The following is a 25,204-nucleotide window of genomic DNA, read 5'->3' as shown; positions in this document are numbered from 1 at the left end:
GCTGAGAAGCAGGACACGGGGTGGAGGAAAAAAGGAGAATTTTTACTAGTAATTGCTGTATTCAGAGGCAGGCATTTTAGCTTCTTCTCCAAACAGGGTTAAGTGAAGGCATTTATGGGAATTGTAATCTGTATGAGGGTTGCTGCTATGGAAGTGCAGCACTTACTCCTCACAAAGCCTCCTCATAATTCCTACCTTCATCTCCCATCCCATTTGGAGAAGGTAAAATGCTTCCTTTCCCCCCCTTTTTGTTGCTGTCTCAGAACAATTCCTAACAAGTCATTTTCAAAGAATTTCACACCCCCTTAAGTTTAGGGGTCTGTTGTTTTTTTTAAACACCAGGATGCAATCCTTATTTCCCTCTGAAACCAAGTCTCAGGCTTCAGTGCACCATGACTTAAGAATAGCACCCATGGAAAGCAGCAGGTCTGCTTCTGAGTAAATAGGGTTGCAACTATGTGCAGCTGTTACTTGCTCAGTCCTTGTTTGTCTCTCCACTGTGCACGCTCCCAGTTGCGTTATAAATTGTATGCTAAATGCTGAGCCTCTGCTTAACACACCAGGCAACTTAAAGAAGGATTTGATTAATGGTTCTACTGGTATGTTGTTTACAGTGCACATACTCAGAAGTTGTGAAGACCAGAATTTAAAAAGTCAATAAAAATGTATCTTATGAACTTTTACTATATTTTAAATAAATTAAAGACTGTACTGTTCTAGGATAACAATTACTGGTAGGTTATTTTTCAGGATCTGGCCTTGGGTAAAATTGGACAAATCTATAGTCAGACACCTCCCCTAAATTTAACCCGACTTATCTGAGGGTCATAGAAAATTCCATATTTGGGCTCAAAACCTGCCCTTGACTTATCTGTGAGATAGGAGTGTCTGCGGTGCCTGTTCTTGAAAGAGGATTACATGTTCAAGAATAAATTTGTCAGCATTTTATTCTCACCCGCTTCCGGGGCCACCCACCGTGTGCCCAGGAACGCCTCCCTCACTCCTCCTCCCCGCCTCCCCCACGCCTACCTTTCATCCTTGTGCCAGCTTATCCCAGCTGACGCAACGCACTGGGAGGAAGCCGGTACGAGGCTTCCATCAGCCTCCGCAGGTCGGTGCTTCTGGGAGCGCCGGCCTGGTTTCCTCCCAAGAGGTGCAAATGCCTTACGGCACGTTTGCAACCCTCCCAGGCCAGCCCAAGAGACTTGGGCCAGCCTAATGCCCTGTTAGGATTGTGCCCGAAGAAAATATCAAGTTTTTGAAGCTGAAATAAGAATTTTGTCCTAAAAGACAGGAGAAACTTTCCAACCTGCAAACTGGGATGTCAATAGACTTTTTTTCAATATACTGGTTTTTGTCCCCCTTTCAGTTACCCTAATTTTTTAAAAAAATTTGATCAGTTTAAAGATGAAAGTGAAAAGAGGCAAGAAGTCATCTCTGCACAATATACGAATCCTCTTTGTTTCTTTTAATCCCAGCCTCTTGTTATCTTACTCTACTCCTCAATCACTTTTTCTTGGCCTTTGCCTTGTAGAAACGCATTACACTACCTGTAGAAATCTTTAGTTCTAGAGCTCCAAATACTTTCCCTGGAAGCTTTACACACAGCACCTTTTGCATTATACAGACCTATCTATTGCACAAGAGATTTTTAAAATCTGTTCACTCAAGACACTATCTATGGCACCTCAGCTATAAATTTAGATCACAATGTCAAGGAATTCTAATGACATATCTTATTAACAATAAGCACTGAGGCAGCACTGGATTTTGTTGTGTTGCCTTAATTCTTACTCTCACACACTAGCACAGTGTGTGCTAGTCTTTTCAATGGAGGCCCTACTTTCCTATAGAAAAAGATTGTGCGTTTTATTCTACAAAAATACAATGAATTTCTGCTCTCTTTAGTCACTGAATAAGTAGACCCCCATGGGTAAATCAGGATCTACCGTGGATCCTGTAGTGGCACTATCTAACTGTAAAGGTATCATGAGTTTGGGCATAAGTGTGCTGGTATTTTTTGAAGATGTCAACCAGGAATTGGGGGGGGGGGGAGAACATAGGCATTTCCCATAATAACCCCTTCAGATTGGAAGTAGTGGTTTGCTTTTCCATAATGGCCATGAAGTAGTAATCCAATAAAAAGGTATATAGAAACACAGACACAACTTCTTTTCCTTGTGAAAATTGGGAACAATATGTTTTGTTACATTCTGGTTTAAAATGTCTACGTTACCTTACAAGATCCCTATTGAAAGCAAAAGATTATTATGGATTCTCTTGCTTTGTCACTTTTTGACCAGATTCCGCAACTTGTCAGTGGGCTCCAACTCATCAGGGTCATTTAAACTGAAATAAATGGGGGAATTATAAGAAAAGTCCTGCTGGATCAGGCCCAGGGTCCATTTAGTCCAGCTTCCTGTATCTCAGTGGCCCACCAGATGCCTCAGGGAGTACACACAAGACAACAAGATATTTGCATCTTGCTGTCACCTCCCTGCATCTATTTACAGCCACACCCCCAGCAAAGACACCAGATTGCATTTGGGCTTAACATGTGCTACTTTATTATACATAGTGACCAATTTTTAACACATGAAACCTACTGAATATATCTTCCCTCCCTCACCAGTCTGAGGCAGGTGAAAAATCTGCCATCCATGGCCAATTTGGAGGACAGAAAAAAATTCCTTCCTGGCCCTCATGAGCGACCAGCAAATCTCAAACTATTTATTAATTTAAATGTCAAGTTTATCTATTTAAAAGATTTATACCCCACCTTTCCTCTGCCAGAGCAAATGCCCAAGGGAGCAGTTGACAGGCAGAGATAGAGATGCATTTGTCAGACACATGCATGCACATATGAGTTCAGGAAACCCACTGTGTAGGAGTAATTATTGCAATCCAACTATACAATTACAAATGTATTCAATGAATTTATATACATAACTATTTTATCAGCTAGGGACAGGGGTAGTAATTATTCCTAAATGCCTTTGTGAAATATGAACAAAACAAAATGTTTTCCTGAGAATTTACGTTTCCTTAAAACCCACCACTCAAATCTTTGGCCTATTGCGGGGGGGCGGAGCTAACTTTCAGCGAAGTTGCAGTGAACTTTGGGGGTTCCCGAAGAGACTGTGAAATAGATATGTTTTCATGTGCCTAAACAACTAAGGCACGCTTCGGTGCCAGGAAGACGGTACGAAGAGCTGAGAGTTTGAACGGGGGGGTCCTTAGAAACAGGCAATTTCAAGGATTTCTCTCTGTTTTGCTCTGTGCTGAAGCATATCTATCCCAGGCGCCATCTTTGAGAAGCTCGGAGAGCTGAAAACCCGTCCTCCCACGGCCTAGATACAACAACATCGCAGCGAAAAAAGCTATTAAGAGTGAGTGAACTTGGCTCGTTAAAAAGTTTTACTGAGAACTGTAAGTAAGAAGTCTGGAGGAAGAGGAGATAATTCAAGATTATTCACGGTGGCCATTAGCCACCCAGGGGGGGAATAGGTGAATTGGTATTTCCCCTGCTGGAGTAAGTACAAGATTATATTTTTTTTAATGGTATGTACCGAAGAGAAATAAATAAGTAATCTTTAACGAAGGAAATAAAGTCTACCTTCATTTTCCCAGCACAAAGCCTTTATTTAAGCCTGGACACTGCTGGTTTCAGTTTCGGTTTCTCAGCAAGAGGCTTGAATTTTTTTTTCTTTTTTTGGTCATTTAAAGGCATACTAACCTAATTTGACTGTGGATTTGATTGACTTTTTTTGGCTATAAAAATTTGGAAAGTAGCCCTGGATAAAAAATTAGAAAGTAGCCCTGCAGGAAGTGGCTCAAGTTGGTGTTGATAAAAATGGCTTTTGAAAATCTAAAAGATGATCATGAAAGCCAGGCCTTGTTGGTGGACTTTCTGATGGATTTTAGAAGAGAAATGGAGCAACAAGTCAGATAACTCTCTGAACAAATTGGGCAAATAAGCTCCTCCCTTGTAATTTCCCGGGAACAGATTATAAACAATAGAGAAGAAAAAAGAATGGATCAGATGTCAGGTGAAGTTAAAGAAGTGGAGTATTTTGAAATGGGACATGAGATGGAAGAAGCAATTGTTATAATAACTGGGAATCTTAAGGAAGAAAAAAGACGAAATGTTCAGAGAGCAAGCTGTCTCAAGAAGAGGAAGAATTTATGGATTGAATTCAAGAATAACCGAATGAAAAAGAAGAAAGAAAAACAGAGGGGGGGACTTAAGAAGAAAAAGAAGAAGTGGAAGAACCAGTAGGAGGACTAAGAGGGAACACCAATAAGATAGAGTACAAAGTAAACAATAAGAAGAAGGGCGAAATGGTTGAATAATAAATAGAATTTTTTTTTAAACATATTAAATTAAAATAGATACAAATGAAAATTTGAAATATAAATATTGTGGAAATTAAGTGGTATTAAGATAAATATTTTATTAATTAGATTAAACTAAAGTGGATGAAAAGGGAATTTGGAATATAAGTATCGTGAAAATTAAAGTGGTAAATATATGAAATAAATTAGATGGAACTGCAATTTTGGAATATAAGTATTGTGTAAAATATAGTGGTATTAAGACAAATAAAAGGGTTATTTTATAAAAAAGAAGGTAAATAAAATAAATTATAGATGTCAATTTATTTTGGAGAAAATATTAAACCTGTATTTTGGGTTAATAAATATGTGGTGGATAAGCGAAGTATAATATTATTGTAATTGGAGATATTTGTTTTTAGATGTGATATTAGAAATTAAGAATCAGATAAGAGATTGTATTTTAGAGGTTAGTTTAGTGGTAAGAAGAGTCTATAAGTAAAAATTTGAAGCCTTTTTTGGATAGTTATGGAAAATGATGTATAACATGTTATAAGAGATATTGAAGGAGGTAATACCATGGTAATCGGAGACTTCTTTTTTAGATGTCATATTAGAAATTAAGAATCAGATAAGAAAAATTTTATTTTAGAGACTAGTTTAGTGGTAAGAAGAGTGTATAAGTAAAAGTTTGAAGTGTTTTTTTTATGATGGGATAGATAAGGTTAGAGGAAAAATATGGAATGTTAAAGTATTAACCAGTTGGGTTAAAGAATATGATAATTTTTGTATTGATTATTAATTTCGTTTGGATTAATGTTTGTTGTAATTGATGGCCACCACCCTCATGTGTAACCTATGTAGTGCTAGCCCTAAGTCTATCCAATTTTCCTTACCTGTATCTGTAATAAATAAATAAAGCATTATATATATATATATATATATATATATATATATATATATATATATATATATATATATATATATATATATATAAATCTTTGGCCTATTGCTTGAAGGTGATTTCTGCAAAAAAGCTTTGATATTCACATAGGCGAAAAAAACTTCCATGACAATGAACTAATTCTCACTGAAGTGGCAAACCTATGCCTACGTAGTACCACCTCAGACTGCATGTGGGGGCCCATATAACTGAGTATCCCCCCTCATTCTTGCCACGTAAAGAACTAGATGTCAGGGGAAAGACTAGATTAGATATTTTCCAGACATGTTAGTTTTCTATCTGCAGTGTTTTTTTTTGTTTTAAATGAAGGTACATTTAATCAGGCAAGGCTCAACACACAGTAGCCACTTTGGAACCTTGGTGAACATAACATTTCCTGAATATTTCAATTCAGTTTTTCCTGATTACATTTCTACCCTGACTAGGACATACCTTCATCCATTACTATGCTCTTCTTACAACACAGAAAATAAAAACAAACACTAAAGAGTTTACTGTCCCATCTCAGTTCTACCAAATCTTAAGTAGCAAATGCAGAAAAATCATACAGAATTGGCTTTAATCTCTCTGCAGTTCTCTTCAGATCCAAGTATTATCACATTTGTTCTCAATATTAGTGTTTGCTTTTTAAAAAACAAAACACAAATACATAATGCATCATACTTATGCAGGCAGAAACTGGTTTTCTGGGCACAAAATACTAGCAAACACAGGTCAAATATATCCAGGTCAAAAGCAAGCACTGTTTTATTTATTATAGAAGTATCTTGGGTTTTTATTCTGTTCTCCATTTAATGATAAAAATACATACCTTTCAATGGGCTTGAATGAGATATTTCCCTGGGGCTGATTATGTGATACAAAGTTGGATAATTGAACTTCTATCTAATTTCCAGTGATGGAATAAGTTGCTTACCTTATTTATTTGCTCAGTATATGAAAGCTGTAGGATTTTATTAAAGTAATAAGGTGACACCAGAGCACTGCACCCAAGGCAGAAGAGATGCAATCAAATTTAGGCCAATTCTAAAATGCTTTGCTCTGGGTGATTACTCTCTTTGCCTATTGCTTACAATAATGGCAGAGGTTCCAACTGGTAGTAAAATTCCATAAAACCTAGATGATTATCTGATATTTCATTGAGGAAGCTATATTCTGCAAGCAAGCATTTGTTTACTGTTAACTATTTTCTTTCCAGAGGGAAATTCTTCAACAATTCCATTATTGGATTCTGCATCAGACCACAGCAAGTTTAGTTTTGGTTAGATAGTCATGTCCATTGAGCATTCCATTCTTTCCCTTCATCTCTTGCGATATAAAATGCATTAGAGACCGTAACAAAGAAACCAGGATGCTGTCCTAAATGACAGACCTGTCTCAAGTTTCTCTCTTCTTAATGTCTACTTCAACTTATTACATCACCCAATATCTTTTATTATACCCAACCACCAATGAGGGGGAATGGAGACAGGTAAGTGCCCACCACAATGATGGGCAACATATCCCATGTGCTGACAAAATGTTAGACGGTGGAAGACAACACGTGTCTTTTCAAAAGTCAGTCCCATCTTCTTAATATTTAGTTCTGCTCACAGACGTGCTAGCACAGGTAGGGGTGTGAATTCCATATAACTTCCTACAAGCCATACCTATAAAGCTTAAGATTTTGAAGATGGCTAAGTTGCAAGACTGAAATACCTCAAAAAATCATTTGAAGGAGGCAACTTCTTGGAGTGAAGCAGACATTTTAGATGTAATACATACTATCAACCAAATTTTAGATCTGAAGAGTTGGTCACCTTGATCCAGTAGCTTCAATGTACAGGTGGGAGATCCAACAGGAGTACAGCTGGGCTTCCCCACTGATTACAAAATCAAGGGAATGGCCTAAAGCCTGAGCACTGCCTACTGAGAACCACTTTGTTATGTGGACCTCTGCATGCGTGCACTTAAAACTGGGCTTGCACTTCTAAAGAGAAACTCAATCCAACCACAGGAATTCCAGTAGATGTCAGAAACATATGACTAATAATTCAAGTGCTTATTAAAAGTTTGAATAGAAGTTCAGAAATATGATGTTGTTACACTGAAAAACACCCTCCGAATAATGTGCAACTCAAAAATGAAAAATTTGATGCAATTACTAATCAGGAAAAATGATTCTAATAAATCATTCAACATTACATTGGCTCTTCATCAACTAAACCCATGGTATCTGAAATTATTTACATTTTAAAAGGCTCACCTGGCTTTGCAAATAATATTCGCATCATTTGCATAATATGTCACCTGACAAAGACAACGTACCAATTGCTTATTAATTTCTTGAACTTTTAAACAGACCCATAATGAACAAAATTAAGGTATGAGTCACTTGATGTCAACAACTAAAATGTTAAAGAAAACATGCTGTCAGCTGTTAACTACTTTGTTAAAGGGATAAGAAAGTTTCAACTGCAGAGGTATGTTTGTACAGGTCTACAATCCCCCCTCCCAACCCAACTTTCCAAAACATAAAAATGTACCTTTCTGGGCCTTGCTGCTTTATTTATATTTCAAGCCAACTCTATTCTTAAATTTTAAGGGAACTAAAATGAGGGTCCAATCCTATCCAACTTTCTAGTGCTGATGCAACTGTGCCAACAGGATATGAGCTGCATCCTGCAGTGGGGGGGGGGGTAGTAATGGAGGCCTCCTCAATGTCAGGAATAAAAACACCTTAAAAAAGGAGCTATGCTTTTAAACTTCCAGCTCCCCAAATTCTGCAATGTCTGTCTCAGGTTTCATACTTCTCAGGGCAACTTGTGAGATGAGAATATTGCTGAATAACAGTCCAATTCTGAGCTACCAGGGGTGTGTGGCTGCAGCAGCGCCGAAAATGGCTGCCACCGCATCCTGTGTGCCTTGGGCAGCTGTGAGCGGCACCTCGGAAGAAGGGGACTTTCATCCCTTTCCCATGGGTAAGCACAGTAGCCCCACAATGGGGCTGCTCGATTTTCAGCCAACCAAAACATTAGTGGTGAATCAAAAGCCTCTGTGTTGGGCGGTGGGCCCAACATGGAGGCTTTGGGTCCAGTGGATCCACCAGTCCCACCTTCCTCCCTGCTCCCTCCTCCCAGCATATCCCTCCCCGCCCTCGGAACACCTCCTCCCAGCCTCCCCCCATGCCACCGCTTACCTTTCTGCTGCTCAGCGGTCCGCGTGCCCGCCTGGCAGTGGCCCAGCGCCAGCCAGTGCTGGGCTACCACCAGTGCTCACCCGGCAGCAGGACCCACAAACGTGCCTTACGACACACTTGTGACTCTGCATGCCAGCAGTGAGCCGGTGCGCCAAGCCCAGGATTGGGCTCTAAGTGTATTGAGTCCACCACACGGAAGTTAAATTACAACATTGTAAGTCTCTTCAGGCAGACTCCCGGGCTCACACAAGCCCTAGAACATCTGATTTTCCAACTCAGGAAATGGCAAAATGCATTTACGTAAAAACAGATAGTCTAATAGTGTGGAAGAACTGCTGCTCAGAGGGTAAAGTTTGGTTGCCGGAAATATCTTTAGTACTAGTCACCAAATGATTGTGCAAGTGTGTGGTTTTAGCATAGTGCCTGCTTTTTGTTATAACTGTCTAGAGCAGTGGCTCTCAAACTGGTAGGTCATGACCAGCCAGGGAGGCACTTGTCACTTTCTCTTTAAGGGGCAGAGAGGGGGGGATTATGGCAGAAATTCCATCTACAGGATTGTGCTGCTGCTGGGGGGGGATGTTTTCACTTACCTAAGGGAGTGCTGGTCTCTGCGGGTGTGGGGAGCCCTGCAGACACTTCTGCAGGCCTCCCCAAGCCTCCGAACAGTTAAAAAATTGCAATTTGCATCCAGTTTTCAATTGAAAACAGGAAGTTTTTTAATCTCTTTTTTATTGTTTTGGAGGTTTGGGGAGACGTCTGCAGGGTTCCCCGCACCCCCTGGAGGCCTACACTCCCTTAGGTAAGTGAAAACACACACACACCCGTGCAGCAGAGTAATATTGGGGACTGCACTGCTGCCACAGCTCCTCCCCTTTACACAACTCCCTTGCAGGGGTTTGGGAAGCACTGGCCTAGAGATTTTGAAATATCAGGAAGGATGACATTTCTTAAAAGCACACACACTTACAATGTACTGTACATGTGAGTTCTACCTGCAACATATGGTGTTAGTGGTAGAGACCTTTCCCTGCTATGTACCCCAATTTGTGTCCTTGAATGTGTATATCGACAAATCAAGCTAGTAAATAGGATCACTCTCTGACACAAGTCAGTGCCTTTTTACATACAACTCATGGCCCAATCCTACTGAAGACTAGCACCAGTGGAACATGTGTTCTGCAGGTGCAGGCTGCTGCAAAGCAGCTGTAAAACCCTTTGTGGCAACTCAAGCAGCTGGTGCATAAGCAAAAAGACTAGAGCTCTCCCATTCATGTTTAAGGACTCTGAGAGGTCTGACAGAGCAAGTAAGCCCATTGCAGGGAGTGGAATGGGGTGGGAGGGAGTGGAATTGGGAGTGGGCAGAACAGAAGGAGATTGAGTGGGGTGGGTGGACTGGACCAGCAGTTGAACTCTGCTGTATCACCACATGGGGATTTAGGTAGGATTGGGGTGGAAGTAACTTAAGGTTAGATATCCAGATAGTATCTTTGAAGCACCCCCTTCTCCCCCCCCCCCAAAAAAAAAACACAGTTCATGAAATGTAGCCCATTAACAGGATACTTGATTTAAGACATATGGTCAAAGTTAGGTGGAGACTTTTAAACAGTTGATCAATATATAGATAATTGCTACAATTCAGCATAGTATTACAAGTTAAACCCCACTGGAATCAATAAACTCCAATCATATATAATTGTGTGTTAATCTGAAACCTGGTGAGCATAGCCTAAAGAACAAACAATAAGATACAAAGAAATCTGGCACTGCTATAATGTTCAGCTAAAGTCAAATATATTCCATTGAAACTTACAAAATAACTCCGGATACATGTAGTGATAATTACCGTTTAAATTCATGGAAAACAGACTCGAAAATTTATTTAGGTGGAAAAGTGGTATAAAATAATATTCAGGACACCTACAAACTGTCAGGCTAATATTTTCTGAACTTTTTAGCACATTTAAGAGGAGACAATCACACTTTCTTTTTCCCACCCTCAACTGTATTCAGAATACAGCCCAATATTCAATCCCTGTTTGAGCAAGTTGGCTACTTTGTGTTTCTTTTTTTCACCCCATGAAGGTATTTTATGATTAGTGGAAAATTTTTAGCAGACATAGAGAATGGAAGATGAAACTGCAGCAAAAGCATGGCAAACCTGAAAAGGTCAATTAGTGCATAAATCTATTTAAAAACAAACAAAAAAGAGAGAGAACTTACAAGCTACAAGAGTTATGTCTTTAAAAGCTGTAGGTTATAACAGGGTGGGAAACGTTTAATATCAATTTATATCCCTGCTCCAACAAAGCAGTTACTACTAGTTACTATCCTCTTGACATATAAAGGATGTACACATTTAGATCTGCTATGTTCTCCACAGCATTTGAGTTTCATATTTATAAAGCCAGATAATGATAAAATCAGATTATGCTTTCCCACCCTGGCAGAGAATAAACATGGATTCAGAAGCACAGTGGGAGTGAAAAACAAAGAAGAAAAGAGAAGAGAGAAAAGGCAGCAGAGAAAGACAGAAGAGGTGAATACAGAGCTACAGAAGTGTTTATTGAGCATGCTACAGAGGCAAGCAGCGTACACATAAGAAGAAATTAAACAACCATCAAACCTCCCAACTTTGTTAGAAAATTAATTTTTAATTGTGCCGCTTTCAAACTATACTGAAATATTACATTTCTAAAGATGTAAAAACTCAACTAATAGAAAATATACATGACCTTTTTCTACATAGATAACAGAATCTATGACTCTTGAAACTAAGTACATCAACTGCAAAAGTATTGGTCATTCAAACAGAATCAAGACAACAGTCCAGACTGACAGAGGAACTGTTTCCAAATTAATTTTTTTTCTTTGTAGATTCTGAGCCATGTTTATAGTAAAGTCAGATCCATTTCTAGATATAAAATATTTTGAAGAGATTTATTAAAACTGAATATTACAATGCAAGGTAAATTAAGACTAAAGGCACATAAACTTTGGTCCCACCTGGTTGTCAGTTTTGTTTTGTGTTTTTTTATAAAGAAAAACTGCCACAAAATTATTAATCTTTCTGCAAAAGTTTGCAATACACTTTCTTCATCCTTGAAATACATGCACCAACTCCTGAACTAGCTAGACCAGTCTGCACATGCTCAGAAATCCACAACCATATTTCAAATTGTAATTACTAACTAAAAATGGCAATATATATTTAAATGCACATAAGTCATGTCAAACTTCAAAAAACATCTACAAAAAATATTCAGCCACAAACAAGACATTACTTAGTGCCAACATTTATATGATACGCCCCAGAGTGTGTGTACAAAAAGGTTAAGACTTTACAATGCTTTTCCCACAGAGGGCTCAAAGCCAAAGGGACAAACAAACAAAAAACAAAAAATCACATTTTTTTTTAAAGAAATTAATTCTCTGCATTATGTTAACTCTGACTAATGCATATATTCTTAACTGAACTATACCTGGAATACACAAGGCCATTTTTATTTAGCTTTTAAAAAGAAAAAAAGTAGCACAAGTCAAACATGCTGCATTTCTCTTGAAGTAACACAGCACATTTTTTTGTTTTGTTCTTTAAAAAAAAACATGATTCACAAAAAGCCAAAAAATTCCAAGCAGGAGAAACAAAGCCTAACCCTTTTTACACACTCCTGCCTAAAATACATTCGGCTTAATCCAGCAACGTTAGGTGCAGCAAGTCCCTCTGAAATCAACCGTCTTTGAGCACTGAATTGCATGTTGTAATTCTACTGATTTCAATGGGATGTAGGCACACCTAGCATTTAATGGATTGCACCCATTAATTCCCATGTAACAATGTGCCCCAGACAACCAAATTTTTTTTAACGAGTAAATGCAACTCTAGGTTTTCCTTTTTTAAGGCACGTATGTTAACTAAGTTGAAAAACTATGGGATTACCTTGGAATCCCTTTTAAACAAAACGGTTTCATAAACATATGCAAAACCAGCAGATAATATTCACTGCTTCTTCCTTGTAAATCCTTTTTTGTTTTCATTTATACATAAAACAATCAAGGAATGGTAACAGCATGAAAAACAGATGTCCATCTCTGGTCCCCGCTTTCCCGAACAGTCATAGATGACAACACTAAACAACGTGATACAACCTTATTATTTTGATCTATCACTTCAAATGGTTGATTTGGAAAAAGAAACTCTCAGATGATGATTTTCTCCAAGATTGTAATTATGCAGATCAATCAAAGCTTGGATAGCTTCTTCTACTGTTGACATCTGAAGAAGAGCCATCTTGTGATCTCTTCTGGAACAAAGCAATATAATTAGACACCGAAACAGTACTAGAAAGTTGTAACATAAACCCCCCTTCTTACCAGAGATGGCTGTTCTCTCATCTTAAACCAAGCTTAAAAAAGAAAAAAATGTGCTTACTGAAAAAATTTAAATGCTTTCACAGTGCCCCCAGTATTAGCAAACAGTGCGCGCAGCTCGTCTTCCGATACCGACGGTCTACATAAAGAAAGGGGGGTGGGGATTGGGGGAGAGAAGAGACAGCAAGGAAAGAATTTAAAAATTAGTATTTGGGTCTTACATGAATCATTCAGGTAACCTATTAGTCAACACTTACGGAATATTAGATAAATGAAGAGTTGCTGATGGAGGAAATATATTCTGAAAGTTTTTTGAGCCAGGCTTCTTGAAGCGATGAAGAGGCGAATTGCCAAAATCTTTAGTTAAACCTTGGTCATCAAGTCCTTCTCGAGGTAGTTGTACTGTCTGATGTTTGGAAAGAGTAACGCGAATAATCTTTCCATACATTTTCTGCCCATTAAGGTGACTCATGGCTGGAAAACAAAACAAAGATTAAATTATTAGTTTCAGGATTTCTATTATAGTTACTGTTGAAATTTCTAAATATGTATTTTAAAAAACAGATTGCAAATTATTTTGCTGAATTAACAAATGAAACTAATACTGCAGGTTGGAAATATTTCTATTCTAATAGAATTTAAAAGCTCTGTTCATATTGCAATGTATTCAGCAAACCAAACAGAAGCACTACTTTACCCTGAGTTTTTCCCCCATCACTCACTATTTAATGAATAAACCGGGATGCCAATCATAAATTAAAACTCTTCTCAACTGGGTCAATGAGATAAAAGTATTTATTTTAAAAAATGGTTTCAATGTGTTTTGTCTTCATCAAAAAAATGATTTTAGCCAGGAATCAAAATTGGTAACATGTTTTGCGTTTACAAGGAGGCTCTTGTATTTGCAGATCCCGTATCTGTGGGCCCCCAACCCCCTGTGCATCCTCCAGAGGCTCTTCTGAGACCCGCAGAGGCCCCACAAATCCGCCCGTTTTTAGCAAAACCAGAAGTGACTTTTTTATGGCTTTAAAAGGCATTATGAGGACCAGGGAAGCCGAAGAACCAGAAGTGACTTTTGAGGGGGACCTAAACTACCATTCTGAACCTCAGAGGCCATGGGCGGGTGCATGTGGCCACTGCAGGGTTCAGAAGAGCCTCTGAAGGATCCAGGGCCCAACATTCCCGATATCCATAGTTTCACGTATCCATGGGGGGTGGCGGTTTCCACAATGGAACCCCCCGTGGATACCGGGGCATGCCTGTATATACTAGAGTTTTTCAGGATCTTCATATTGTCCCCTCTCCAAAGCCACGTTTGAACATAAAATCACATTTTATGTGACACAAAGGACCCACCATGTGCAAGTGCAAGAAGCACTTTCTATGTGCACACATGCTTCTTTTGCATCCCAGCCATGGGCTGGAATTCAAAAGGCATGCAAGGAACCTTATGTACATAGCAAATGTTTGAAGCCTCCACATAAGAAGTTCCTCCTTGCTGCCCACAAACTATTCAAAACTAGAACTTCAGAAGATGGGCAAAGTGGTACAGTCTGAAGAAACACAATACATGAAGAGGAGAAAAAAATTCAGTGCACATGACAAAAGTGGTTGTGCTACACCTATTTGAATCCTGGTTGTCATCTCCAGCAGAACTGTTCCCATGTTCATGAAGTGGCATTTTATTTTCAGAATATTAGCTTAGTTAACTTAATCCCTTTTATCTCACATTTTAGTAGAAGCTAATAGAAAGTGTAATGTAAATGTAAACATCTGTATGATTGTCAAGTGCAAAGAAAACCAACATGTAAGCACCAGGTGTGGAAGGGGAATAAAAAAGCTAGTCTCACCAAGTTGTGATTGGTTTCCGTCAGCCATCTGTATAAGAGCACTGTCTTTCTTATTGTATAAAATCTTCACACGCTGCACATCCCCATAAACACCTTTTTAGAATCAGAGAAGTAATCCAAAAGAAATAATATTTTAAGGATAGCTAAACAGAACATTTTAACATACCAATGAAACATTCGGACACGTCTCTCACTTCTCCCAACACTCACACAAATGAATAAAGAGGAACAAGATTTTGAATAGGTGAATTTGAAAAAAGGAAGACATTTTTGATCAACCCTCAAAGCTATGTGAATGATATTAAATTAAAGATCATGCAAAATAAAAAAGCATGCATTAAAAGAAAATCTTGTGTCTATGGAGAGTTTTAAAAACAGCAAAAGAAAAACAGCAAAAGATTTTACTATTCAACTTTAAGCCAAAGTGCTAGCTACAAATAAGAATTAAGGTGAAACATAATTAAATCAATAATAAAAGTATAGTGCTAACGATAACATACCGAAGAGGGTAAACAGACTTTGGGGCGTAACCATCTTTAGAAGGAGAGAAGAGCAAGCAGCATAAGACAAGAAGAGAGAAGAGTCGAGGAAGAGCGGAGATGAACAGATCATCCATAACGAAGGGTGGTTCCCGCAGAATGGTGAGGTGGTCATGGATCATGGTTCAAGGCGGTTAATTGGGGCAAGTTGGTCCGAGGAACATTTTGTTCAAGCACAGAAGCATGAACATCGGGAATGGCGACAGGGGATGTAGACAAGGAATGCAAAGGATAGGACAGGGAAGGGTGAGGGAATTTGGGGAGAGACAGGGAAAGGGCAGGTGAGCACAAAGGGAGAAGGATGAAATGGGGAAGGGAAACAGCAATGCAGAAGAAAAATAAGGAAGTGGGGGGAACAAAAAAAATAAAATATAGGTCAGTACATAGGAAATGCAGGAATTTGGTCAGAAAATGGTTGGTTTATGTATTGTACAAGAAAAACTGAGTAAAATGTAGTCACCCAAGACAAAATATGGGTAAAGTACATCCATATCAAACAGTAAATTACATTTCATCTTGAAAGTGAAAAGAAAAAATAAAGCATGCAATACAAACTGTAAAAAAAATCTGAACTTTAACTGCAAAGGCATGGCTGGTTATGAAATGCAGGCAAAAATCTTTCCAAATGGCACTCTGATCCAAGCATTTTAACATGCAAGACTATGAATGACAAAAATAGTTCCAAAATGATAAAAGGAGTATAATGATTCATATTAAAAGCAGAGGCCGGTAAAAATGGAACATGTATTTGAAGTAGACAAACTGAAACAAACTACCCCACATTTCATACCAGCTTTCACAGCAAGTCAAAGTAAAGGTACAAGACAATACAATGCAAAACTCAACAAAACCTCTTAGATTTCAGAGTTAAGGAAGTATTAAAGTGAAGAAATTTTTAGGAGACAAATGAATAGCAACTGCAAAAGAAAAATAAAATTACTAAGAGAGACTGAAGAGTGCCGCGTCAAGATCTTTGGGAGAACCTTCAAAGAAAAAGGTGTTAAAGTTGTTCACATAAATTAATACTACAAAAATGCAGTGACATGTAAGCATGAAATGAAAAGGAAAATAATTAGCAAAGACAAAAAGAAAAAACCCAGTAGTTTTCTTAAATCTAATTTACAAAATGAAGCACATCTGTACTTTTAAAAATAAACTGAAGGACATCCAAAACATGCAATATTTACCATATTTTTCTTAGGAAAAATAGGTAGCCGAATAGCAAAGGGTATTTTAAAAGATGCTGGCTACCTAGGAAAACAAAAGTATTTAACTATAATAAAATCAAATTATTAGGTTTAGATTCTAGTTGTAAAACAATCTGGAGCAGCATAAACAAACTAAAAATTAAAAACTGATCTTAATAAAGAATGACATGGAAGCAAGCTTAACATAAAAAGATCTTTAAGAAGTTCATGGATGAAGTATGGGAAAGAAAAAAGGAGAATGAACAAGTGGGTTCACTGACCTCTTCATTTAAATTGCTAACCAGGAGGACTGTGTTGCCACCAGCTGAGACTCCAGGCATACCCACACGGCCAGCCGCAGCTGCTGCAGCCGCAGCAGCAGCATTTGGAATTCCCAATGGACTCAGCGCGCCTGGAACAGCTGCAACAGGAAGCCCTAATTTTAAAATAAAGCATATTTTACGAAACACACACAAGTCGTTCCAATATCTTCCAATTTAGAAGTGCTAGTCTGATTTTGTTCCACTCTTCATATATTCCAAAGTTTGTTCGCTTTCTTGGTATGAAAGCTGAGAAGCTTTCAAACAGTTTGGATAACATCAGATGTGCCACCCTTTATACTATGGTAAAGGAAATACGAGTAGTATATATGAGATAAGAAAACTCTGGCTTATTAGTACCTTATTAATGAAAGCTGCGCTTCTATATTTTCCTTCAGTTTATTGTCTTCTATATTTTCTTTCAGCTTATTGTGTGGGTCAACAAATACCACTCTACTGAACGGTCCATTTAAGCTGTTCACATTTCACATGTTAACAGCCTAAGGGCGCAAACCAAACTGCGGCTTGGGTCAACGCGAGTCCCTTGCGCTGGCCTGGGAGGGTCACAAATGTGCTGTAAGGCACGTTTGCACCTCCTTCGGAGGAAGCTGCATTGGCACATCCAGGTGCGCCAACACATGGAGGCTGAATCCAGCCTCTGTGGCAGTTTCTGTGCCAAGGCTTGCACTGGCCCGGATGGGCCGCAAGAAAAGGTAGGTGGGGGGAGGTAGGGAGGGAGGGTGGAGGGAGGCAGGGTGGTGGAGAACAGAGTGGCTGTTCCTGGGGAGCAGCTCCATGGGGAGAATGGTGCGGCTTCAGGTCGCTCCGCTCTCCTCGGACTTGCGCCATCTCAGAAGGTGGCGCATGTCCGAGGAGACCCATAGGGGCCAGCAGCCATTACCTTACCTTACCAAGTTTCCCCTTGTCTCTGGCTAAGTTGCTTCTGGTCAGAATCCTGCGCTGGATACAGCACAAGCCTCTTGGCCTGCCTGTTCCAGCGCAAGACTGGATTACACCTTTAGATTTTTATCTCTTCCCTTGTTTAATGCTGAAGAAACAGATAATTGTGTAAACTGAAAAGTTCTGTGACCACAGAATGAATGAGTTTTTGATATTTAGCAATTAAAAGTTGAACATTTCATTGTTAAACAGAAAAGTCAGTCATTCTAACAACAGGATCAACTTGGTAAGTCTCTAGGGAGTTCTTAAAAATTGTGTGGAAATGAAAACTAATATAAAGGGAAGTACCTCCAATTTGCAATCCTGATCGTTAATATATTTTTGCACATAATTTATTTGGATTTAATAATGGCAGTTTCTGTCTTAATTTGCAAACTGCCTTAGATGTACTGCAAATATTTACAGATAGGAATAGTCCAGAACCAGCAAGCATCAGGGCTGCAACAGTACATCTCTAAACACAAGTTGCAGCCAGGGCAACATCAGGACAACCAGGTGATTTCATCTTCTGCTTATGGACTTCCCTCAGCATTCGGCTGACCACTGCAGGAAGCAGACTAGATTAGGCCTGACAAGCAAGGTTCCTCTTACGTTCACCAATGCATGTTCTAAAATCATCCCTTCTAACACCCGAAGTACAATCTCTGGCTAAACTGAAGGCCTTCTGAAATAGAAGGGTCTAGATGAAATGATGTCATGCCATGGTGCTCTTTCCCCTGAATTCTATATCCTCAAGTTACCTGTAACAAGTATGGAAGCCACTTGCACCAAGATCTTGTAATGCCTGGCTGCCCAATATAAAGACTAGAAAAGTTATGATTCAATTTTGAGGGGTTAATTTGAAATTGTGCATGCATCATTTGCTGAACACTTTGATAATCAATGGAACTACAAGCTTCAACTAACAATACAGCTGTGATAGGTAAGCCAGTGCATCTTCTGGCACTAAGAATTTTTCAAACAAAATGTTTAAAAGAAAAAAACTTCTGTGATAGGACATCCTGTATGGAGACTAAATTTAGAATATCAAGTTACTGGTATTTTGTTTCGTTTTTAAAATGGTGCCAAACCTTCAAGGTATTAGCGTTCCAAAGTTTGCTCATTCGATTATGCTCCCACTAGGTTTTTCCCTGCGTTAGGGTTTTGTAGATTGTCATCATCCTTATCAAAATTAAATATTCCTGAAAAACCCTTTTGCTACTGTGAGAATGGTAGAATGCTCACAGTAAGGCATGGATAATTTAAAGGATGCAGGGCTTTTTGAAAGACCACATCACTTTAAATTACCCTTGATTCCCTTTAAGTGCTCTGCCAAATTTGCAGGAAGTGACGGACTAAAAAGTGACAACTTCCAGAGGGACAGCTGTATGTAGCCATTTCTTATGTCAGATTTGGATCCATTTACTCTTTTGCACAGGGACTAATCTATTTGCCTTGCATAGAGAACAAAAGGGCACTTTTGCAGTGTGTTGCATTAAACATAAGAAAGTGTTTTGTGACACTTTGAAGGCTAATTTATTATAGCACAAGCTTACATGGACAATAGTCTAACTTTATCAAATGCAGGACGCGTTTTCTTCCATTGATAGTATATACATGCTTGACTTCCAAAAGAAAAAAGATCTGTGGGTCATACAATTGTATGTCCTTGCCTGATAACAGTATCCTTCTGCTCTCTACACAGGGCAAACAGGTTAGTTTCTGTGCAACAGAGTACAGTAGCCCCATATCCGTAGGTGATACATTCCAAGGCCTACCGCGGATAGTAGCCAACCCTATATACTGCTACTTATTTGCAGATTCTGGGTTTTAAGCGCCAAAGGTGGCCTGCCTGAGTGACAGGCTGGTTGGCTGCTCCCATGCTGCCAAAGAGTCTCTGGGCTGGAGGAAGCCACTGGGTGAAGTGCTGCGAGAGGCAGAGAGGGAAGCGTGGGGGGCTTCCCCTGCTCCACCTTAGCAGGGCCTTCATGGAGAAGCCACCAGGTGATAAAGTACTGCTGGATGACATGGTGCCACTGAGCATGGTGAACAAGATGGGCCATACACGGTGCACTTCAAGGGCAATGCTGATGGGCAGGGGAGGAGGCAGAACTTTCTGGATTTTTAAAAAATTATTTTTGATCCACGGTCAGCTAAATCTGTGGATATGGGGGTGGGGTTACTGTATATGAATTTAAATTTGACATAAAAAATGGCTACATTCAAAATAGAGATAAAACATGACAACCTCTTACTAGGACATACTGCTGCAGATGTCAGTGTTACCATTCCTCAGCAAAGGAACTTCAGGAGGGAGACCCCAGCATGCAATTGATGATTTAGAGCACAGTTAAGCCTTCTGATAAATTTCAAGTTTGAATTGAGACAAAGGCATTCTGCCACATAACAGACTAGACTGATGAGATGATAATCTCATCACCAACTACTGTTACCATAATTTGCCATTGGGTTTATCTACTGTGCGCTATTTCTTTATCTCTGTCCCTATATATCACCATGCATCTGGAGAAGTGGGCTAGAATCCATGAAAGCTTATACTGGAGTAAATGTGCGATCTTCCAAGATGCTACAGGAGTCTCTTAGTTAATACAACAAAGATTTGAATATTTTAACTAAACTTGTGAAGAGAAAGGAGTTCTCACAGGCATTATCTCTATCAGAATTTTTGTGCTTGAGATGGCAATCCTAAACACACCAGGAAGTAAGTCTCATTGAACTGAATGGGACTTACTTCTGAGTAGCCATGCATAGACTTGCACTGTTTGGCATCTTTGAAAATTTTAGCATTGGGGAAGCCTGCAGAGGGGGCTGCGGACCCTCCCTGAAGCCAGTACAAGCCCCCAGGTGACGCTAAAACTCCCCGGGTTCCTGCGGCACTGGGAACACTGCAGCCCCATCAGGACACCCATGACTGGGCTACTCCCCTTAAGAGGGAATGGCCCAGTTCTGGTTCCCTATGGTCAGTTGCGACCCACCACTACGGGAACTACTGCTTTAGTAGTTTCTGTTGGTTATGCAGAAATCATTGTTTTCATTCATTTCTCAGCTAGAAACGCAACAGCCCCGTCTGACTAGGATGGTTGGCTACAGCCCTGCCTTACAGTAAAAGAGATTCAGTAAACTGCACATCTCTTACCTGTTCCTATTTCATGTGTCCCTAATACTACCACTGACAAGTTCCATTTCCCATCATGAATTATCCTATTTTCCCCTGACCCCAATGGATGAAACCAATAGCTACCAATGATTTTTTCCTTTGCTTTATAAAGACTCCCACAGCAGGCTGGTTGTGATCAAGCTGTTCGAATCCATGCTGGAATGACTTAGATTTACCTTTAAGTTTTGCATCTGCAAACTTTTAAATGCTTTTTTCCCCAGGGCTAAATTATGTCACCATCATAATGTTATTGCTCTTAAGATAAAGGAATAGAGCTAGGAAACTTCCACACAGAGATTTTCCTCATGTAATTTTCTTCCGTAAAGTACAAAATGTACGTCATTAGAAAGAATTGAGAACTCCTCCTGACAATAGATCTGAAAGTAAACTGTTCTGTTTGATGATGAGTTTTTCTTCTATGAACAGATAAGTGCCCATTAAAAAGGATGCCCATTTTATAACCTCAGCAACTGATTGCGGCATGTGTCCGGACAAAGATTAACTGTTAAAACTACACATCCCAATTTTGAACATCCAGAAATAGCACCAGGTTGTACCTTTCTCAGATGCACTCAAGACCTGAAATGTAAGGCTACATACATGAAGAAGTGCACTAGTGCTGAATTTACAGTAGGAGAGGGTAGGCACAGATAGCCTAAGGTCCATTTTTACTTTGGAATTATGCATATCTAAACTTTACATTTTCAAGAATATCACTGAATTGGACTCATGAACACCTATCTTTTTCTTTAAGAGCCTATTCTAGTTCCTGTGTTCATGGGTTTTGACAAATAAATGGAATTAGATTTCATAGCCATACTCACAGTTGACTGTATTTTCCCTTGAAGCAATATTCATCAGCATAAAAAGTATATTTATTTGTCTTTTGACACACAACTTGCTGCCCCAATGAAGAATTCACATGATTTCAGGCAACAAACTGCCCCCCTCCCCAATTCACTGAGAGGTAAGTCAAAGGAAATGACTGAAATAATTCTCAGCTCTGCAGGAACATATAGATAGAATACAACACGAGAGAAAGACATTTTAAAAAACCAATTAAATGCCTTTGAAATTTCACATATTGCACTCTGTTCTGTCATTTCTATATACTAAGAGCAAACTTGCTACTATATACAGACAGTGGAACTAGATCAGTGGGAAAGCACATTCTTCTGGGTAAAGGTTGTGAGTTCAAGGATACTATTCTCAAGCCCTGAAGGTCTATATGGCATGTTAGTGTTATGGAATTGTACTTCCAGAGGGACGAATCCCAAATTAGGACTTGCAAATACTACAATCATATGTTGACTTGCGAACATGCCCATTATCCCACCAATGAAAACCATGTAGATGTAGAATCTACATGTACAATTGATATGTTGCACCAATAGCTAAAGAGAGGCTGAAATTAGAATAAGATCAAAGGCGAGGTGCCAGATGTACTGGGTTAGCCTAAGTGAAAGACAAGATGTGCCTGTGTGCATGGAAATGGAAACAGGTACTGAATTTAGTGAGGGAAAAACACTTCCTGAGTTCCTGATATTAAGGGGCAGAGATTACTGCCAACTAAAAAGCCATGTCGGTTTTAACACCCTAAAATGAAAGCATTTCAGCCTCTACACATATTCAAAATGGTTATATTCCACAAATCCAAGACAAGAACATTCAGTGCAAAATCTGTGGATCAACCATTGTGAGGAGATAACAGAGAAGCTTCCAGATGAAGGCACTATAAGTAAAATTCTCAACAGAACATCTCTTTAAAAGAAGTATGACCATTTGTTCATCTTGGCTTTTTATGGGTCACAGAACTGTACTAGAGCAACATACAGTTTGAAATTGTGTTTCAATTTCCGAAAGCCACCACTGACCGCGATTGTCTATGGGTGTCACTGATGCAATTAAACACACACACAAAAACTTTTTTCATATCACTAAAATTTCAAAAAAATTCCTCTCTTTGCTGATACCTTTTGATGGGGAGAGAGATACAATGCTAGTGCCCAATCACAGCTAAATCAAAATTCTAGCTCCACTATGGCATCTCTCACTACTGTCTTATGGAACATTTAAGAATAGCTGCTTCCTTTTCAACCAGGAGTAGCTTATACCATAGCAGGACCCTTCTTTCCAGTGTTTTTCGATCTTCGGGCAAATGGTATGGTTAGGTTAGTATGGGGTGTTTAGTCAATATTTAGTCAATTTTAACTACCTATTTCACTGTTTCCCAAACTGGTGGGTCATGGAAAAGGGCCATTCATCTTTAAGGGGAATGGCTTGGAAATTGGAAGCAATGCAATTGCCATCAGCATGGAAGGGTTTTTTTTAAATTTACCAGGGGGTCAGTATGGCTCTCTGAAGGGTCTGAGAAGCCCAAGTACCCCTCAACAGCCCTTCCTGATGTTGGAAATGTTGTAAAAAGGGAAAAACCCGCTACCAGTTTTCTCCCTCTTTACAACATTTTCAAGCCTTGGGGAGGGCTACAGATGAAGTTGCAGCCTCCCCAGACCCTCCAGAGAGCCATAGCAACCCCTCCAGGTAGTTAAAAAAACCCTCCCCCCCGCCAACACTTACAGGGTTCCTAAAGTACGAGTAGAACTTTGAAACCACTAGCCTATTTTATTCTAAAAGCAAGAAATAAGGGGGCAGCCCGCCAAGCCAAGACACACAAACAAAAGTTCTAACATAGTGTTTCTCAACGCTTGTCCTCCACTGTACCACATCATATGGCCCATCTAGTCAAAGTACCATCAGAAGTAACTAATGATGACATAATTGCAGTTACTTCTGGGTTAGGAGACCAGATGTGATGCGACAAACACCAGTAAGAGGCTCAGGGTGGACAGGAAGGCTTTTTCAAGCATGGAAAAGCATGCTTTGGAGCCTCCTACTGCTGTTTGTAGTGCTGCATTCCTGGTCTTGCTTGCCATTTGGCAGGGATCCAGGAGTTTTGCAAGTACCACCAGACACTACCTCAAATACCACTAATGGAACCCATACTACTGGTTGAGAAACATTGCCTAACAGTGGTTCCAAAACTTTTTAGCATCAGGACCCACATTTTAAAATGACACTCTTATCAGGACCCACCTAGGTTTATGAGACTTTTAAAAAAAGTTCTAGAAAGAAAAATTATTTATTTACTTACAAATAGTAATATTTTTGTTTGTTTACAAAAAACTCAATCCATTTCTCATAATGAAGTAGCCTTAATGAACTTTAATGAATACACTCCTTCCTTTCTTCACATTTCTCCTCAGAAAAATTACACACTCTCTCTCTCTCTCTCTCTCTCTCTCTCTCTCTCAAATCTGGGTTTTTTGTAATTCTCTCTTAGCAGGCATCAACTAAGACACTATCTCCCTGTATTTACACATGTTTGCAAACTGCAGGGGCTCAGCTCCTTGCAAACTCCAGTAGCGGAGCTGCTTGCAGGGTAAGAAGCAGTTATCTGATTTTTGAATAGCCTCAGAGCTTGAGGTAATTAGCTATCTGATCTTGCCATTACTTGTGTTTACACCGAGGCTCTGCCCAGCCTTTTCCAATCCACTAAAAATTGGGCTGTGACCCACCAGTGGGTCCCAGCCCACAGTTTGGAAACCACTGCTGTAACAGTGTGTCCGATAACTTAACAGAAAGAATAATCAAATACATTTCCAATACGAATTGATACAAATAAGCTTTTTGTCAGGGATGAAATGTCAGTGACTCGAGACCATCACCCCCAAGATGCCTAAACCCTGCTTTTAAGGGTCTTGCTAAAAGTCACTGGTAAGTAGCCAATACATTTCTTCAGATATTAGAGATCAATTCTATTCAATAATCATTCATAATCTTGTGGATGAAAATAAGAGTTTATTAATACAAACTGCAGAGAGTTACCACAACAGAAGGAATTCTACAAAGAAAGCCATGAGGGGGAAAGATAGTCAAAAATCATACCTAGAAGTGAAGTCTCCTTTGCAAATGCGGCAGCAATAGCTGGGTCCAGAGCTGGTTGGCCATCACCAGAGGGAAGGTCAGGGCGAGTGTAATCCCTACTTTTATCATTATTGTACTTTACATTCAAGTTGACCAATTTGGAAAAATCAATCCGTAAGGTACAACAGGCATTATAAATATTCTGTCCATCTAAAGCCTGGAAGAAATATTGAAAATATTGATTAAGACTATACAAGGTAACTTAAAGGTAAAGATTTGAAAATTTAGCGCATGTACATATGTTCACCAAGATCAAACTAAAAATGTCTGAAATAAAGCATTTCACAAACTACACCTCTGCAGATATTGCCCCCATATGATAAGTTACACCAGCCATTTTCAACCAGTGTGCCATGGTACAC

The 25,204-nt window shown here is 39.3% G+C and overlaps 1 protein-coding gene across 4 annotated transcripts in view; it reads right to left on the bottom strand.

Annotated features, from left to right (window-relative positions):
* Positions 1 to 10,078: 10,078 nt before the first annotated feature.
* Positions 10,079 to 25,204, bottom strand: part of PTBP2 (polypyrimidine tract binding protein 2) — a 70,856-nt gene continuing 55,730 nt past the window's right edge. The window contains exons 8-14 of one of the 4 annotated variants that reach the window (XM_066623618.1): positions 24,804 to 24,999; positions 16,703 to 16,857; positions 15,196 to 15,229; positions 14,696 to 14,788; positions 13,103 to 13,319; positions 12,907 to 12,984; positions 10,079 to 12,778 (exon numbers count right to left, since the gene is read on the bottom strand). In XM_066623618.1, the coding sequence (XP_066479715.1) occupies positions 12,646 to 12,778; positions 12,907 to 12,984; positions 13,103 to 13,319; positions 14,696 to 14,788; positions 15,196 to 15,229; positions 16,703 to 16,857; positions 24,804 to 24,999 (906 nt within the window). In that variant the 3' untranslated portion in view covers positions 10,079 to 12,645. The remainder of the gene's footprint in view (positions 12,779 to 12,906; positions 12,985 to 13,102; positions 13,320 to 14,695; positions 14,789 to 15,195; positions 15,230 to 16,702; positions 16,858 to 24,803; positions 25,000 to 25,204) is intronic. The other 3 variants (XM_066623619.1, XM_066623620.1, XM_066623621.1) reach the window with 3 other exon arrangements.

This window comes from Tiliqua scincoides, chromosome 4 (assembly GCF_035046505.1).
Source record: "Tiliqua scincoides isolate rTilSci1 chromosome 4, rTilSci1.hap2, whole genome shotgun sequence".
NCBI lineage: Eukaryota > Metazoa > Chordata > Lepidosauria > Squamata > Scincidae > Tiliqua > Tiliqua scincoides.
Note: the sequence above shows the minus strand (reverse complement) of the source record. Positions and strands in the feature narration are given on the sequence as shown.